The sequence below is a fragment of the Perognathus longimembris genome, chromosome 7, assembly GCF_023159225.1.
Source record: "Perognathus longimembris pacificus isolate PPM17 chromosome 7, ASM2315922v1, whole genome shotgun sequence".
NCBI lineage: Eukaryota > Metazoa > Chordata > Mammalia > Rodentia > Heteromyidae > Perognathus > Perognathus longimembris.
In genome coordinates, this window is record NC_063167.1 from 53,259,389 (window position 1) to 53,276,663 (window position 17,275).

The window sequence follows — 17,275 nt, forward strand, 5'->3', positions numbered from 1 at the left end:
CCTATCTACTATGACATAAAGAGACTTAATTCAACTTGGTAACTTTGTAGATTCTGTTTCTGTTTTTCCTTCCTTCCTTCCTTCCTTCCTTCCTTCCTTCCTTCCTTCTTTCCTTCCTTCCTTCCTTCCTTCCTTCTTTCCTTCCTTCCTTCTTTCCTTCCTTTCTTCCTTCCTCCCTCCCTCCATCCCTCCCTCCCTCCCTTCCTCTCTGTCTGTCTGTCTGTCTGTCTGTCTGTCTGTCTCTGTCTCTGTCTCTGTCTCTCTCTCTCTCTCTCTCTCTCTCTCTCTCTCTCTCTCTCTCTCTCTCTCTCCTTTTCCTTGTGCTTATACCAGGGCTTGAATTCAGTCTTATTTTCTCCTTGGGCTTTTTGCTCGGTGAAAGTACTCTACCACTTGAGCCATGCCTCCACTTCCAGCTTTTGCTCGGTGAAAGTACTCTACCACTTGAGCCATGCCTCCACTTCCAGCTTTTAGCTGATTAACTAGAGTCTAGTCTCCACGATTCATCTGGCTAAACTAGCTCCAAACCTCAATCTTTAGATCTCAGCCTCCAGAGTAGTTAGGATTACAGGCATGTAATAATGATTGCACTGCATGCCTAATAATTCCTTAGTAAAATTCTTCAGCACTTACAAGGTCTGCTTGGAAACACTGCTGTTGGACAGTCACCATCCATTAAGACTTCTGTGAGAGACTGAAATAGAAGGAAGAGTATGTTAACACATCAATCAATAATTATATAATAACTACTTTTATGCTCAATGTACAAATTTTGTTCTTTAGAAATTGAACTCCATCAATCAGATTATTCTGAATAATTTCCTCAACACTAGTAATTATATGAGTACCACACACCAATTCTTGCTTGGAAAACTCTTTTATATGCACTAATAGGATCAATATAACAAAATCAGACTCCTCGAAGCCAAGTGACACCTGGGAAATTGTGGGAGTCTTTGTCTTAAAGACATGCTACATCTCTGACCTTTCACTGTCTCGAAAAACAGCATCTTATCTAAACTAACAACCATTAATATAATTAATCATAGTAAAACTTTAGAAATCCCTTATAAATCTCCATCTTTCCTCTTTTAGTGGGTCATTATTAGAATGGTTTTTGAGTAAACTTCTTGTTACTAAGTTTCCCCCTTTATGAAATAGTGAGTGTAGATGACACTACACCCTAGTTCTTGCATGAAAACAAAACAAAACATGAACAGAACTTGTGGTTGTCAGTGAATAATTGAAGCTAATTTATCAGATTTAACACTTTTTCATAATATACTAAGTATATACAATGATATACTATGAATGGTGTGCATTTTTGTGAGTTCACACATACCTTTTGTTTTAAAGGAACAATGCCTTTAATAACCATTTTCCACATTTAGTACTTGTCTAGTAACAAATGCCTTATATTACACTTGCAACTGAAAAAACAAGTTAAATGTGTCCCCAGTTGTAAGCTTAAACACACATACCTTGGCAGGCTGAGCAGTGGGCTTACAGAATTGACGGTAGTATTCCCAATAACTTTTGTCTGTTTTGTACAAAAGTTGCATTTCCAGATAAGTTAAAAATTTTTCTGGGCACTTAGACACACAGACCTATGGACAGAAGGAACATTAAGCTGTGTAGAAACTGAGTTGAGCACAAATGATAAAAGTATATAAGGCAAGACTTCTGATTTATCCACCACAGTAGAGAGCAAAGCACTATCTTCCATCTAGAGAGAGCAAGAACATTTTTTAGTCTTTTGTGTAAAGAATTAACTACCATATAGTTTCCAGACTCTACTCAGTGCTCTCTGATGTTGTTGCTGTGTTAAAAAAATAAGGTATTGTACAGTAATTGACTTGTTAACTTTTTCTTTTATCTATGCTGGTACTGGAGCTGGAACTCAGGGCCTCATGTTCTTGCTTGGCTCTTGCTCAAGGTCACATCTCCACTTCCAACATTTTGCTGGCAAATCAGAGTTAATACTCTCTCAGATTTGTCTGCTTGGGCTTTGTTGGAGCCTTCATCATCATATTTCAGCCTCTTGAGTAGCCAGGATTACAGGTATGAGCCAGCGGTGCCTGGCTATTTTAACTTTTGATTTTATGATAGTTGTAAATTCACATGTGAGAAATAATAGATTACTCAATGGCAATAATGTGCACAACTATAACAAAATATTATATCCAGGAAATGTATATTGCTACAATCTTTTAACCTTGGACTTTTAATCTGTCAAAGTAATCTTAGGTTTATGTCCACCTACGCATGTATATGTGCTGATGTATGTGCCTTTGAAGTGTGCATAGGCACACACACACAAATACACACAGACACATCCATATCTATAGAGAGAATGTTGTATGTTTTACAGGTATCAACTTAAAAAGCTAAAGAACCATATAGGAATATTCACATGTGCAATATGCCCCTTTTTGTTTTAGGAGAAGGTAATGATTATCAATGTAAATGCTAAAAGTTGAATGTGATTGGAACTAAATTGAATAAATCATTAATATATTAGGAGATAATACACAGACATTTAATCTTCATCTAATTACTCATATGATGCTGAAAAGAAATAGTTTCTTACTTGGACATGTTTCAGTGGATTTATAAAAGTGAATACTAAAAACAATGCTTTTATACGCTTTATATGATAGTACCCAACTGTTTTGGGGGTATTGTGACAATTTCCACACTTATAAATACATACACAATATATATAATATATATACGTATATGCATATGTATATACATATGCATATACGTATATAAATATATATACAAGTGCTGAGTATGCAACATACAAAGGAAAGTAATTAAAATGTATTTTTTAAAGTGGTTTGTTAGGGAGAGTTACATCAGTCAGGCACTGTGGCTCACACGTGTAATCCGAGCTACTCAGGAGGCTCTTAGTCAGCCAGCACAGTAAAGCCAATTACCACCAAAAAGCCCAAAGTGAAACTGTGGCTCAAGTGGTAGAGAATTAGCCTTGAAGAAAAAAAGCTCAGGAAGAGTGCCCAGGGCCTGAGTTCAAGCCCCCAAGAGTGGCGCAGGAGGGAGAGAGAATGTGAGAGGAAGAAAAAGAGGAGAGAGAATATATCACATTGATTTTTCTGCCAGATATAAGTGTTAAAATTCCAACAAAAAAATATAGCAACTGTTCTGTAGTCTTTCCATCTATCAGACCAATTAAAGAGTTTGCTCATTAGGAGCAATCAACATATAATTTTCCCAAACTGAAGGTTATATTGAGGCTGTTTTTCCTATTTGATCACAGTCTGTACTTTAAATGCTTGTGACACATGTCTGGACAATGATATCAGTTAACTAAAACATACTGCACACAGAGATAGCTGAGATTAGGAGATATACCATTGCCTGGAAGACTAGATATAAGTCTTTACTATTAGCAGCTAAAATATATCCTGACTCAATTCTGTCTCTGTGTGCCACAAAGGGTACTTTGAATGTAATTCTTTACCAGTATTTTTATATCTTCAATTCAGATTGGTTTAGCCCCCTAATACAAATTAGGATTTGATGGCTGAGCATTGAAGATTAAAACATTTACTATGAAAAAAGGAAGATCTAATAAATCATTAATAAAATGTAGCAAATAAGCATATACTCTGTAAATTTAAAGAAATCACCATAGGAACAATAGATAGGCCAGTGGAAAAAAATTCTTTAACTGAGAGTAGGAAAACATTCATTCACTCATTCAATAAATATTTACTGATCACCTACCTGAGCTTGCTTGAGGCACTAAGAACACAGTAATGAACAAAATAGTAATCTTAGCCCTCAGGCAATGTGCCCTCTAGTAGAGAAGAGACAGATAATGAAGAAATATAAGCAATATTTTTGTTATAAAGTAGTAACAAAAGCTATGGAAATAAATAAGGCCAAAAAAAGGCTAGAGTGAGGAGTGGCTGGTGAGATTCCAGTAGGCCTCACTAAGTAGGTAATCTTTGCAGAAAAACTTGGATATAATTACCCATCCAGTCAGTCATGTGAAAGAAAAGTACTCCAGGAAAATGAAATAGAAAAGGCAAAAATTCAGTGGCCAGAGCTGGTCTGCATCCTTGGAAGAACAACAAATTGTCTGTAGGACCCAAGTGCAGAGATCAAAAGGAGTATCAAACAATGTAGTCAGATAGTGGGAGATTATTTTTATAGATAGTGAGATTATGAAAAGTTCCCTAAGGAAGAGGCTAGTGACTAGATATAGAGTCTCTAGTAAGGTTGTAGGACAGCATAAAGGACATGATTGAGATTAGGTCCTAAGTTTAAAGGACTATTGTATTTTTCTAAGAACACATAGCTCCTTAGATACAGGTATGGAGTATGGAGAGCTACATTTAACTAGGGATAAGATTTGGTCAGGAAAGTACAGACAGTGCAAAGGAAATGAAGGATTCCGTTTGTCATAGGAGATTGTGGACACTGAGTCCCATAAAGAAGAAGATCAAAATGTGATGGGGCTGAATGATACCATAAAGAGGTAAGTGGGTGTGAAGGTTCAAGTGAGATAGAAGACTCACTGGAGCTGGAATGTTAGAATTAGAGAGGATGAGACAGAAGACTGCTTGAAACTGAGCTTATAAAAGGTAGTTACTCATATAGGCAGGGTCACAAATTTGACCTTGGAAGAGTAGGCAGAGCTAGTCACAGAACTAAGATCTAGTTCTTCAAACAGATCTTCAAACTAGGTCTAGGGAAGACCTTTGAATACATGGGAACAAGAAGTGAGTTGAGAGTGATACTGTATTTGTAGGTTGCTGTGATATCAAAGAAATAATGACTAGCCTAGAAAGGCCTTTATCTGTTCATCTCTGAGACACTAAACTTGCAAAATTGGAAGTGTTTTAGTTTTAAGCTAGATGGAAGATGGATGACTAGAATTCCATCGTGTGTATATGTGACATTTTATTGGTCCATTTGTCCATTGAGGGGCATCTGGGCTGATTGTGTATTTTGGCAATGGTAAATAGTGATGCAACTCAACATGATTGTGCTGATGACTTTACTGCAATATTGTTTGTGTTCAATTGGATGAATGCCCAGGAGTAGGATTCCTGGGCAACTCTGTTTAGTTTTTTGAAGAACCACCCTACTGCTTTCCAGAGTAGTTAAACAATCTTATGTTCTCACCAGCAGTGTAATAGGGTTTCCTTTTGTAAGACAGTTCCCTTTTATTACCCAGCATTTGGTTATTCTTAGTTTTCTTGATACTGGCCATCCTAATGGGATGAAGTGAAATCTCAGTGTTGCTTTGATTTCCATTTCTTTTATGGCCAGAAGTGTTGAAAGAAGGATATTATACCATTTTTAAGGAAAGTAAGGCAGACACAGATAAACAAAAGTTGCATGGTTTTCCCCATTTTTGGTAGCTAGAATGTGTAGAATAGTGTGTGCAAGGGGTTACAAATAAGTTAACTGAAGTAAAACAGACTCTATGGAGAGCTCAAAATAGTATAATTATTTAGAAAGACTAAGTCAAAGCCCAGAAAACTAAGTACCAGGAAATGGGTACTTGCAAGCGGAGGAATGGGGACAAGGGGAGAGAGGTAGATGAATGAGGGAGTTAAGTGGTGAGAATGCAGTAAAATATTCATTGTATATACTATAAAATATTAAAAAGATAAAGGAAAGGTTGGGTCAAAGGGAGTGAAAATGTTGAAGAGATGACACAGATAAAAATACTTTGTATGCATAAACTGCTTTGTTAAATGGCAAAAAAAATCCAATACATTACCTAAAGAATTAAGAAAAGTGAGGGAACAGGTGGGTTAGGAAGGGAGGGTGAGAATATTAAAAGAGATGACATTGGTCAAGATGCACTGTATTAATAAACTGCTTTGATAAAGGACAACTTTTGTACAATTTTTTAAAGATAATGTTATATATTTAATATATAACATGCATATATAAACATGCATAAATATATATGTATATATATACATATATATTTAAATAAACCTACATGGCTGTCACAGGGGTCTAACTTTCAGTGCACAACAATGGTGTGGGCTTAGTCCTAAGGGTCAGAAAATAGCTTCTAAGGTCAGAATACAGAATGAATATATAAGGAAGTTCCTCCCAGAGAAAACAGTCCAGGTCAAATAAAGGATTGTTCTCCATCACTGTTCATCACAGACTGCTTTGTATTTATCACTTCTCTCTTTCTTGAATTTATCTTCTAGTTTTTGCCATTCCTCACTGTGCATTTAGTATCAGGATGATGGAGAGAGCTGTTATCACTCATAGTCTTGGGCTTTGGGTTACCGTACTATATGAGACTGTAGGTTCTCCTTGAGGCAAGAGAGGAAGACCGTGAAGACACTGACTATCCACTGAGATTTGTACATTTTGCTCCATAGTAGTGAAGAGGCTGATTAGCTCACAACTACATTACTTATTTCCTTCCTCTTGTCTAGGTAAAACCCTACAAAAACAATACATTTTTGTGGCATATGATTAGAATTGCTATGTGTAACTTCTAATCTAAGGCTTTTAAAATCAGAAGAGTTTTTATTTACCCTCCCTGTCTCTTTCTGGTAGCAGGATGCAGGTAATAAAGAGCACTAAAGGAATGGCAGAGTTTTAATTCAGACAAAACATGGAGAATAATCCACTGACCACGGACATCTACCTTGTATTGCTACAAGCTCAAAAGAACAAACATTATTAAGTCACTGAAAAGTGAAGTTTAGTAGTTACAATAGTTATAGATCTTGAGAAAAGAACATCAACTTCTTTGAACTGCAGTTATTTATTTATAAAGTAGATGATTGGATAGGATAACCACTGGTAATCTTTTGTGATTCTAGAATGATTAATTTCTGCTTAACTATATAATAATAAACATGAAGTCATACTTATGAGTTCCTGTGATCCATCACAGGACTCCAATAAAATTTCTGAATTCTTTTTTTTTCTTAATTATTTTCAAAGTGATGTACAGAGAGGTTACAGTTTCATATGTTAGGCACTGAGTACATTTCTTGTACTGTTTGTTACCTCCTCCCTTATTCCCCTCTCCCCCTTCCCATTCCCCCTCTCCCCCATGAGTTGTTCAGTTGGTTTACACCAAACAGTTTTGCAAGTATTGCTTTTGTAGTCATTTGTCTTTTTATCCTTTGTCTCTCAATTTTGATATTCCCTTTCACTTCCAAAATTTCTGAATTCTTTCATCCAACAGTATTAGGGAATTATCACACTACAAGCAAGTCAGCTTTTCCTTACCTGTGTGGTCGGGCACTGTAGGTTTACCATGATAGCAGGACTAGCACATCTGAACAGATTAAAATAGAACAAAATGGGCTTCTTTCTATTAAAAGATAATAAAATAATTTTAGTGACCACAAAAATGTGCCACAGTGTGTCAAACCTTAAAATCTTCTAACCTTTGGCCTCTAAAAATAAGCTCTATTTTCTCTAGACAGTTGCTATACAAACTCCCTTGTGTAGTTGTATAACAATCAAAACATCTTTTTGTAATTATACAAGGTTGAAATAATTAAATTATCTATAAGAAATTGACTAAATACAAAACTATATATTCACAAATGGTAAGATTATGTTGCTATTAATAATAATAATGCAAAAGAACGTGTTTAATGGATGGAGAAATTCATAATATATTTTAGAAAGTGGGTTACTAAGATTATTAAAATACAATGATTTTAATTTTTTTAAAACAAGTGTAACAAATCAGATGCACAAAGAAATTATTAAATCTAAATATTGGGATGAATTTCCTAATATAAACATGTATTACTTTAGCAATCTGCAAAAGGTAACTGAATTGAGTAATATTTTTCCTCTGTGGAGTCATGACCTTTCAATGGATTACTATTTTGCCATTTGACAAGTTCAGTGTCCTTTTGAATCTCAGTTTCCTGGTAATAATTTCAATTTCTTCATAAGTAGCCTTACCTGTTTCAAAGTGGACATGAGATAAGGTATAATGGACAAATAGTTGCTCAATACAGCATACATAAACAAACTAGCAGTATTTATTAAAAGTCCTGATTACGAACTCTCAATTCCTAAGAGCCTGGGAACTAGCATGGTTTCACCTTGTGTCCAGTGGATCCAGAGACAGGTGGTGTCTAAAGTACATCTTAAGAATCACAGATATAACTACTTAAGAAAAACATTCCCAGTACACTCATACCAAGTCCCCAAGCAATAAAAGGGACTTAAAACATAGCCCAAACTACAATGGGCTGTTGAACAACACATTTCCTATTGATTCAGGTTTCATAGCTAGGAGTTGAATCTAAGGACAAAGAAAGCTCTCCTTGAGAAATTGGAGCTGGATCTCTCACTTCTTACTTCCTGTCCCTATCTAAGCAAGCAACTATAGGGAAGGAGGTGGATCGGAAAGAGTAGTGTTGGCAAGATACAATGATAGGAGTTCAGATTTCCCTTTCTTTCCTCTTGAAGGAGAAAGAGGATGGATTTTCCTTCCCATGCCAAATGGTAGAGAGCTGTGAAGGGACACCTCTCACAGTAACTAAGGATACATTTAAGAAGGGTAGTGCAGCATCTCATTGCCCTGCTGAACACCTCTTATATGGAAGACCTTTTGCTTTGCCCACTTGAGCAGGGGGAAATGAGATCCAAAGAGATCACAGGAGATTTGGAAAATGTCAGTGCAACAGCTGTGAAGCAGACTGCACAGTAGGATAAGGAGTCAAGCAAATGGGCTTAGCCTCCCTGGTGGGCTCTCGCATGACAATGACAGACTATGGAGGTGAATTGTCAGGAATGGAGCTAAAGGCATTTGGAGCAAGGAAAAAAACAAAATTTTATTGCACATTGAACAATTTATTCAGGAAGGACTCTTCCAGAAAAGTCTCCTGTTCCCTGTGAGTCAGCGAGTGCTAACTCCCAAGGGAACTGATGGCTAGTCTTAGTCACAATAACCAACAACCATGTGGAACTGGGATAGTGGCCAGCAAAGAAAAGGAAAGAGATCTTTCCTTTTCCTTCTATCCTTCACATCTTGATAAAAAGCTAGCAACACAAAGGGAGGGAAAATAACTGAAACCGCCAACCCGGCTCTTTTCCTCTGTTCCAAGTTCTTTTACAAGGCTGAACCTGAACTAAGAGGCTAGCAGAAATGAGCATGAAAATTTAAAGTAGACTATACCAATTGTTACATTAATTTTCTTCAAACCCTGAGGTTTGAACTAGGGCCTTGTGCTTACTTTTACAGGGCTTTACCATTTGTGCCATGCCCTAAACCCTTTGTTTTGCTACACTTATTTTTGGATAAAATATCACATTTTTTTTCATGGGTCTGTCTGGACTATGATCCTTCTTGCCATGCCTCCTGCATAGCTGGAGTGACAAGCATTCAACACCATACCTGTCTTAGGGGTTAAGATGGAAGTCTTACTAATATTTTAATTGACTTTGGCTAAATAGTAATCTTCCAGATCTCTACCTGTTGATTAAGTGGGATTAAATGCATGAACTATGGTCTCAAGCTAGGATTATACTAATTTTGTTGCCAGTCCTGGGGCTTGGACTCAAGGCCTGAGCACTGTCCCTGGCTTCTTTTTGCTCAAGGCTAGCACTCTACCACTTGAGACACAGTGCCACTTCTTGCTTTTTCTTTTTTTTTCTTTTTTTTTTTTTTTCTCAAATTTTTATTTTCAAACTGACGTACAGAGAGGTTACAGTATCATACGTTGGGCGTTGGATACATTTCTTGTACTGTTTGTTGCCTTGTCCCTCATGCCCCCCTCCCTCCCCCCCTTCCCTCCCCCCCGCCCAGTTGTTCAGTTCACTTACACCAAACAGTTTTGCAAGTATTGCTTTTGTAGTTATTTCTCTTTTTTTACCCCGTGTCTCTCGAATTTGGTATTCCCTTTGAATTTCCTACTTCCAATACCAGTAAACACGGTTTCCAATATACTCAGATAAGATTACAGAGATAGTGTAGGTACAAACATAGGAAGGTGATACAAAACATCATCAATAATAGAAACTACACATTCACATAGGACGTTGAAAGTAGTTATAACTGTGATATATCACTTGTTTCCATATCATGGAGTTCATTTCACTTAGCATCATCTTATGTGTTCCTAAGGGTATAGCTATTGGGCCTTGTGATGCTCTGCTATGGCTTGCCTAAACCTGTACTAATTATTCCCAATAAGGGAGGCCATAGAGTCCATGTTTCTTTGGGTCTGGCTCACTTCACTTAGTATAACTTTTTCCAAGTCCTTCCATTTCCTTACAAATGGAACAATGTCATTCTTTCTGATAGAGGCATAAAATTCCATTGTGTAAATGTACCACATTTTCCTGATCCATTCATCTATGGAGGGGCATCTGGGTTGGTTCCAGCTTCTCGCTATGACAAATTGTGCTGCGATGAACATTGTTGTGCTGGTGGCATTACTGTGATTTTGTTTGTGGTCTTTTGGATAGAATCCCAACAGTGGGGCTGCTGGGTCATAGGGGAGTTCTATATTGAGCCTTCTGAGGAATCTCCATACTGCTTGCCAGAGTGGCTGAACCAGTTTACATTCCCACCAACAATGAAGTAGGGTTCCCTTTTGGCCACATCCCCTCCAACAATTGTTATTATTAGTTTTCTTGATATATGACATTCTTGCTGGGGTGAGATGGAATCTCAATGTTGTTTTGATTTGCATTTCCTTTATGGCCAGTGATGTAGAGCATTTTTTCATATGTCTATTGGCCATTCTCATTTCCTCATCAGAGAAGTTTCTTTGTAAGTCTTTAGCCCACTTGATGAGGGGGCTGTTGGTTCTTTGCAGTTTTGTTTTGGAAGAAGGTAATTTTTTTAGTTCTGCATATATTTTAGAGATGAGGCCTTTGTCTGTTGAATGTCCGGTAAAGATTTTCTCCCAGTCTGTGGGCTTTCTGTTTATCTTGAGAGCTATGTCCTTTGCCGTGCAGAAGCTCTGGAGTTTGATGCAATCCCATTTGTCCAACCTTTCTTTGATTTGTAGCCTTTCAGGGTCTTTGTTAAGGAAGTTCTGTCCTGTGCCAAGGAGCCCAAGTGTTTCTCCTACTCCTTCCTTTAGTGTCTTCAGGGTGCCTGTTTTGATTTCAAGGTCTTTAATCCATTTGGAATTGATTTTGGTGCAGGGTGATATATAAGGATCTAGTTTTAGTTTGTTGCATGTGTTGAGCCAGTTTTGCCAGCACCACTTGTTAAAGAGGCTATCTTTCTTCCATACTATTGTTTTAGCTCCTTTATCAAAGATTAAGTAGGCATAGTTCTGTGGGTTTAATTCTGGGTCTTCAATTCTGTTCCATTGGTCTTCAGGCCTGTTCCGGTGCCAATACCAAGCTGTTTTTATTACTATAGCTTTATAATACAGCTTGAAGTTGGGTATTGTAATTCCTCCAGCACTGTTCTTTCTGCTTAGGAGTGTTTTTGCTATTCTAGGTCTTTTATTGTTCCATATGAATTTCTGGATTGCTTCCTCTATTTCATTAAAGAATGGTGTTGGGATATTAATGGGTATTGCATTGAATTTGTAGATAGCCTTTGGCAATATTGCCATTTTGATTATATTAATCCTCCCAATCCAGGAGCATGGGAGGTTTTTCCATTTTCTTAGTTCTGACTTAATTTCATTTTTCAAGCTTTTAAAGTTCTCTTCAAAGAGGTCTTTCACTTCTTTGGTTAAGGTTATTCCTAGGTATTTTATGTTTTTGGGGGCTATTGCAAAAGGAGTTGCTTTCCTGATTTCAGCCTCGGTCTTCGGGTTGTTAGCATAGAGAAAGGCCGTTGATTTTTGAAGGTTTATTTTATATCCTGCGACTTTGCCAAAGTTTTGTATCAGCTCTAGTAGCTTGGGGGTAGAGTCTATGGGATTCTTTAGGTATAGGATCATGTCATCTGCGAAGAGAGAAAGTTTAACTTCATCTTTTCCTATTTGGATCCCCTTTATATTCTCTTCTTGCCTAATTGCTCTGGCTAGGAATTCTAGTACTATGTTGAAGAGCAGGGGAGAGAGTGGACATCCCTGCCTTGTTCACTTCTTGCTTTTTCTGTATGGGGTGCTGAAGAATCAAACCCAAGGCTTCATGCATGGTAGGCAATCACTCTATCACTAGGCCACATTCCCAGCCCCTATACTAAAAATTTTTACAACTAAACATATATGGAAAATTATATAATCTGTCTAAGATATCAAAGTAAGAAGGAAGAGATTTGAACGAGTATGGTTAAAGACAACGGTAAAAAGAAAAAAAACTGGTTCATGTTTATATCCCACTAAGTTCAAATGGCTTGGTCAGTTAGTTATAAATCCATGCACAATATGTGCTAGGCTACCTAGAGAGCCACAAGTGTCAGTCACCACTCAGGCAACAAAACCATACAACCATACCATGAATGGGATTCAAATTCGTACCTATGAAAATGAAAACATTATTGCATATCATGGATCACTGAGTCTCTTAAGAGAAGTCAAAACTGTGACCCATAAATCAAGAGTCGGCCATAGGTAAAACTGATTTGTAAACTGTAAAATGATACATAAATTCAAGTTATTCACCAGACTATGTTATCCTCTGGGTATGGCTAAAACCTTATCCATCTTTTTATTCCTACCTCACTAAAATGTAGCGTAGGTTCTAGTCCATTCTAGCCATTTATCAAATGTGGAAGGGATGAGAATAGTTGCAGAATAAGTATTTTTTTCAATGTCTTAGAATGCTCTCTGATTTTTTTTTTCAGCAAAAACTCATAGCCATTCTACTAGTCTCTGATCTCCTCACAAGACCTCAGATTCCTCCGTGACAAAGTAGATGGTGATAGTTCAGATGAGTCATTATAAGGCTCTTATTGAGAAAGTAACTTTATTTCCATGAAGAAATTTAAAAGTTAAAAGCAAAAACAAACTACAAGTTCAGATGTTATAGTGAACTTTAAAAACACCATGTCTCTTGTGGAGATTCACCAAAATAAAATACTACAAGTAAAAAAAATGCACAAACTTTATTGCACTAGCTCAAGATAGAAAGCAAGGGATTTGCTACCATTTGCTCAGTATTTCAAAAATTTCTTGAAAGAGTGCATAAGGAACAGGGTGTTAGAAAGAGTAGGGCAAGATTGGCCCATTAGAAATCACAAAAAAATACAGAAGTCAGTATAAGATAAGCAGGGAGATTAATTAAAAGTTAACATAGGGGCTGGGGATATGGCCTAGTGGCAAGAGTGCTTGCCTCGTATACATGAGGCCCTGGGTTCAATTCCCCAGCACCACATATACAGAAAATGGCCAGAAGTGGCGCTGTGGCTCAAGTGGCGGAGTGCTAGCCTTGAGCAAAAAGAAGCCAGGGACAGTGCTCAGGCCCTGAGTCCAAGCCCCAGGACTGGCCAAAAAAAACGTTAACATAGAGCCAGGGGCTGGTGGCTCATGCTTGTAATCCTAGCTACTCAGGAGGTTAAGATCCAATGATCATGGTTCAAAGCCAACCCAATCTGTGAGACTCATCTCCAATTAACCACCAGAAAATTGGAAGTGGTACTGCAGCACAAAGTGGTAGAGCACTAAGCATTGAGCAAAAGAGTGCTCAGCACTGAGTTCAAGCCCCAGGACCAAAACCAAACCAAAACAAAACAAAACAAAACGAAATTTAACATAGAAACCTTTATTACAAATCAGGGCCTTTGTACTTTTCCTGTATCCAGAAACCTAGAATTCCCAGGCATTATGGAAAAGAGAAACCTTTTACTGAGTAAACCTTTTAAGAATAGTAATTTTTTTTTGTGTGTGTGAGATTTGGCACCCCACCTCCAATCCGTCATGTTCTGGCATTTGAAAGTCAATGTCTGGCATCTGATCTCCTACAAATTCATGACCTACAGAAATCTAATCACCACTATGCCCATCTTGGAAAACTGTCTTACCAATAAATCTGTATAAGCAACTTAGTACTATTTTTTTAGTAACAACTGATAGTTAACAAGCACCAAGAGTATAAAAGGAATCAGTAAACAAAGAGAAATACTATGGCAAACAAACAAAAACTGATGTAGAATAAATTTTAAATAATTCAGGACATGTAAAATTCCTTTAAGTAATACCATCAATATATTTAGAATTTTAGATTTTCCACAGAAATGTGATCTTACTATAGAATTGTATGTGATGTCATTATAAAGGAATAATGGAAAACAAGAGCTTATAAAGTTTAAAATTAAAATTGTCAACACTAAACACTAAGTGTGGGAAAACAATGAGAAATTAGAAAGCAAAAAAAGGAGAAGAAAAACACAGAGGTTAGAAAAACAGTAACTGAGATGAATCCAAGAGGCCTATGGTATGACTAATAATTTCAACAGAGAACTAATACACTACAATGGTTGAAGGCAGCAAAGAAATAACAGAAGAAAAATTTCTAGAGCTAATGGGAGTCATAATTTTTCAGAATTAGAAGTTTGAACAAAAGAACAAAAAAATTAACATGTGTATTAAATTGTGAGATTTTCAAAGATCATGAATGAAGAAAGAAATGGTTTTAACACATCCCAAAGTTAGAAAGTCACTGTAAGGGTTGTGAATCTGACAAGAATTAATGAATACCCAAATCACCGAGTATATCTTTAAATTTCTGAGGGGAATTGTCTTTCAAGATACAATTCTATAGCTAAACAATCCATCAAATAGAGAAAGGGAAATGAAATAGAGGAAAAAGTCTATCCCAGGGAGTCAGCAAGTTTACTTCTTGTGCTTTCATTTCTCAGTAAAGTGACTGAGATCGCTTGTAGACATAAGAGTAGTCTTGGAGTGTAGAATGAGATACTCTCCTACTAAAGGTATGATTTGCTTTTTCTTTGAAGTTTAACTGGGTACCCACGTGTTTTCAGTTGCTAAATCTGATAACTCTAAAGATAGAATCCAGTCTAATGAAGAAGAGAATCACCAGAGTTAGAGCTATGTAAGAGGGCTACAGTTTAGCAGGTCCTGAGTGGAGTAAAAGAAAACAGGCCTTCACAGAAAAGAGACCCCTGAAAAGCAGTGTGTTTAAAATGTTGGGAGGTGCCCAGGTGTGAGGTGTGAGGGCACATACTCTAATCTCAGCTCTTGGCAGGATGAGGCAGGAGGCCCGTGCCAAGCTCATGCCTGCCTGGGTCTATATGTATGTAGTCTTGATGAAGGCTGTTCCAGATAAAATTTACAAGCCAAAAAAAAATTATGCAAGAGCCTAATTGCCCTATGTTGAAGAGAGTTTGAGTGAGATGCTCCCATGTAATGATTAACATATCAGGTTTAATTTTTTATATCAGAAATATGACAAAAATAAAATATAGTAGTCTGGTAGTAAACAAAAATTGCATACTTAGGACAAAATATAAATATCTATTCTTGTTTCCAGCTTCTGAAATCAGCCTAACATAACATGCTAAATTCTATTCAGTTGCAGGACTCAATGCCAATGGTGACCTATCTAACAATGTAAAAGTAAATACAGAAGTTAGAAGATAGAAAGGGAAAGAAAAATGGAGACAGGAGTGGGGAGGAAGGCAATATCCTCCTGTATAAAGAGGAGTCCAGATGCTGCCAAAGTCGGTAGAATAGTAAGTAGAGAATGTGTTAGTGGTAGAATAGACTTGTATCCCTAACATTCAAAGGAACAGAAGAGTTTGAGACCAGCCGGGGCTACACAGTAAAATTTTGTCTCAAAAATAAACAATTAACACACACATTCTACTCTCAGGTAGATCATAGATTATTAAAAGGCATGGCAAAGAAATGTAATTTGACTATCAAAGATGGGAGGAGGTGGGTCAGCAAAAAGGTCATGTGATGCAAATGAGTTAAATTTTTCTTTTCCAAAGCAAGCTGCCAATGGATACAATTTCAAGCTAAAGCAATAAAATAATGTTAAAATAACTTTGAACATGCCTAATGCCACACAGTTACCAAATTACAAAGCTTGAGTAACCTATCCCCAAGTTTGTGAGGTACATATACACAACTCAGATTAGTATCTCTTAGTTCAGAGTAAGTATTTTCATTGAATAATAGATCACAAAGCATAAAAAGCATGTTATTGAAAAATATGGTTTAAAATCTAGCAGTCAAACTAAAACCAGAGAGAGGAATAAAATGTCTCTGTGCAATAAAATTGTGCATAAAGAGTTTTAAGACAGATCATTCTTTTAATTATGAGCTCTTTACCACTGTTTTATTTCCCCCCATATTACATAATTAAACCATGTGGGATATCTGCACTGCACGATGTCCCATCATACAGATTGAAGGGACACTCTTGTCAAGCTGTGAAAGGGTCTTCAGTGGGTCTAGAACACAATTGTTACTGTTGCACTCCGATGCTGAATTGAACACTGAGATGGAAGCACTTTGTCCTCTTAACCTTTCTTTCTCCTTATCTGAACCTCACACTGGGAGGATGGGCATTTCAGGCTGTTGTAATTTTGAAATGGTGTTGCGTCCATGTTCAAAGTCATTTTAGCATAACCTTTATGAAAGCTGAAGTTTTTGTAGTTGCCAGAAGGTGGCATCAGGATCAGTCAGGTTCTTGCCTTTTTAGGAGAGAGTTCAAGAAAAAGGTAGGCAACCCAAGTGTCATGAACAATTTCCCCTAAGCTGAAAAAGACAGAAAACTACACAAGCATCAGGCACTTGGCTTCCCTTTGAAGTCCCCACTTTGTCTGTCTTGATGTTTTAGAAAACCCCAGTGTTTCTCCTAGATTCCTTTTGATTTGCATCTGTAAAGCACAGAAGGCCAGATTCTACCTTCCAAATAGGATGACACCCTTTCTAAATGTGGAATTTTAAGTTCAATTATAAGGAATCCTTTGCAGAACTGAGAATCAAAGGTCACCATGACACAAAGGGTAGAAATACTTTATTTAGTGTTATGTCATAGTATTTAGGCTTCCTAAATTGTGTACATATACTGATCAATATGCATTTCATTTTAGCATATATACACAATATTTACTTTAAAATTTTAATAACACTTTCATTTATTCATAATTAACTTCATAAGCCTATGATGTCACTACTCATCCTTTTTTTCAAAATGAAGCAAAGCTGAATATTTTTCTGTATATATTTTCACTGTGAGAATTGAAACAGCTGCAGAAAGCATAAAGAAGCAGTAAGAATAATCTTGTTTTAAAAACTATAAAATAGGTCAAGTGCCAGTGGCTCACTTCTACATTCCTAATTATTCAGATGTCTAAGATCTGAGGATTGTGGTTTGAAGTAAGCCTTGCCAGGAAAGTCAT

General features: G+C 36.9%; 1 protein-coding gene across 3 annotated transcripts in view; it reads right to left on the reverse strand.

Moving 5' to 3' along the window:
* Positions 1-17,275, reverse strand: part of Slc44a5 (solute carrier family 44 member 5) — a 267,031-nt gene that overhangs the window by 31,232 nt on the left and 218,524 nt on the right. For all 3 annotated transcript variants that reach the window (XM_048351603.1, XM_048351605.1, XM_048351602.1), the window contains 3 exons: positions 7,252-7,336; positions 1,482-1,607; positions 634-694 (listed from right to left, as the gene is read on the reverse strand). In XM_048351603.1, coding sequence (XP_048207560.1) covers positions 634-694; positions 1,482-1,607; positions 7,252-7,336 — 272 coding nt within the window. The remainder of the gene's footprint in view (positions 1-633; positions 695-1,481; positions 1,608-7,251; positions 7,337-17,275) is intronic.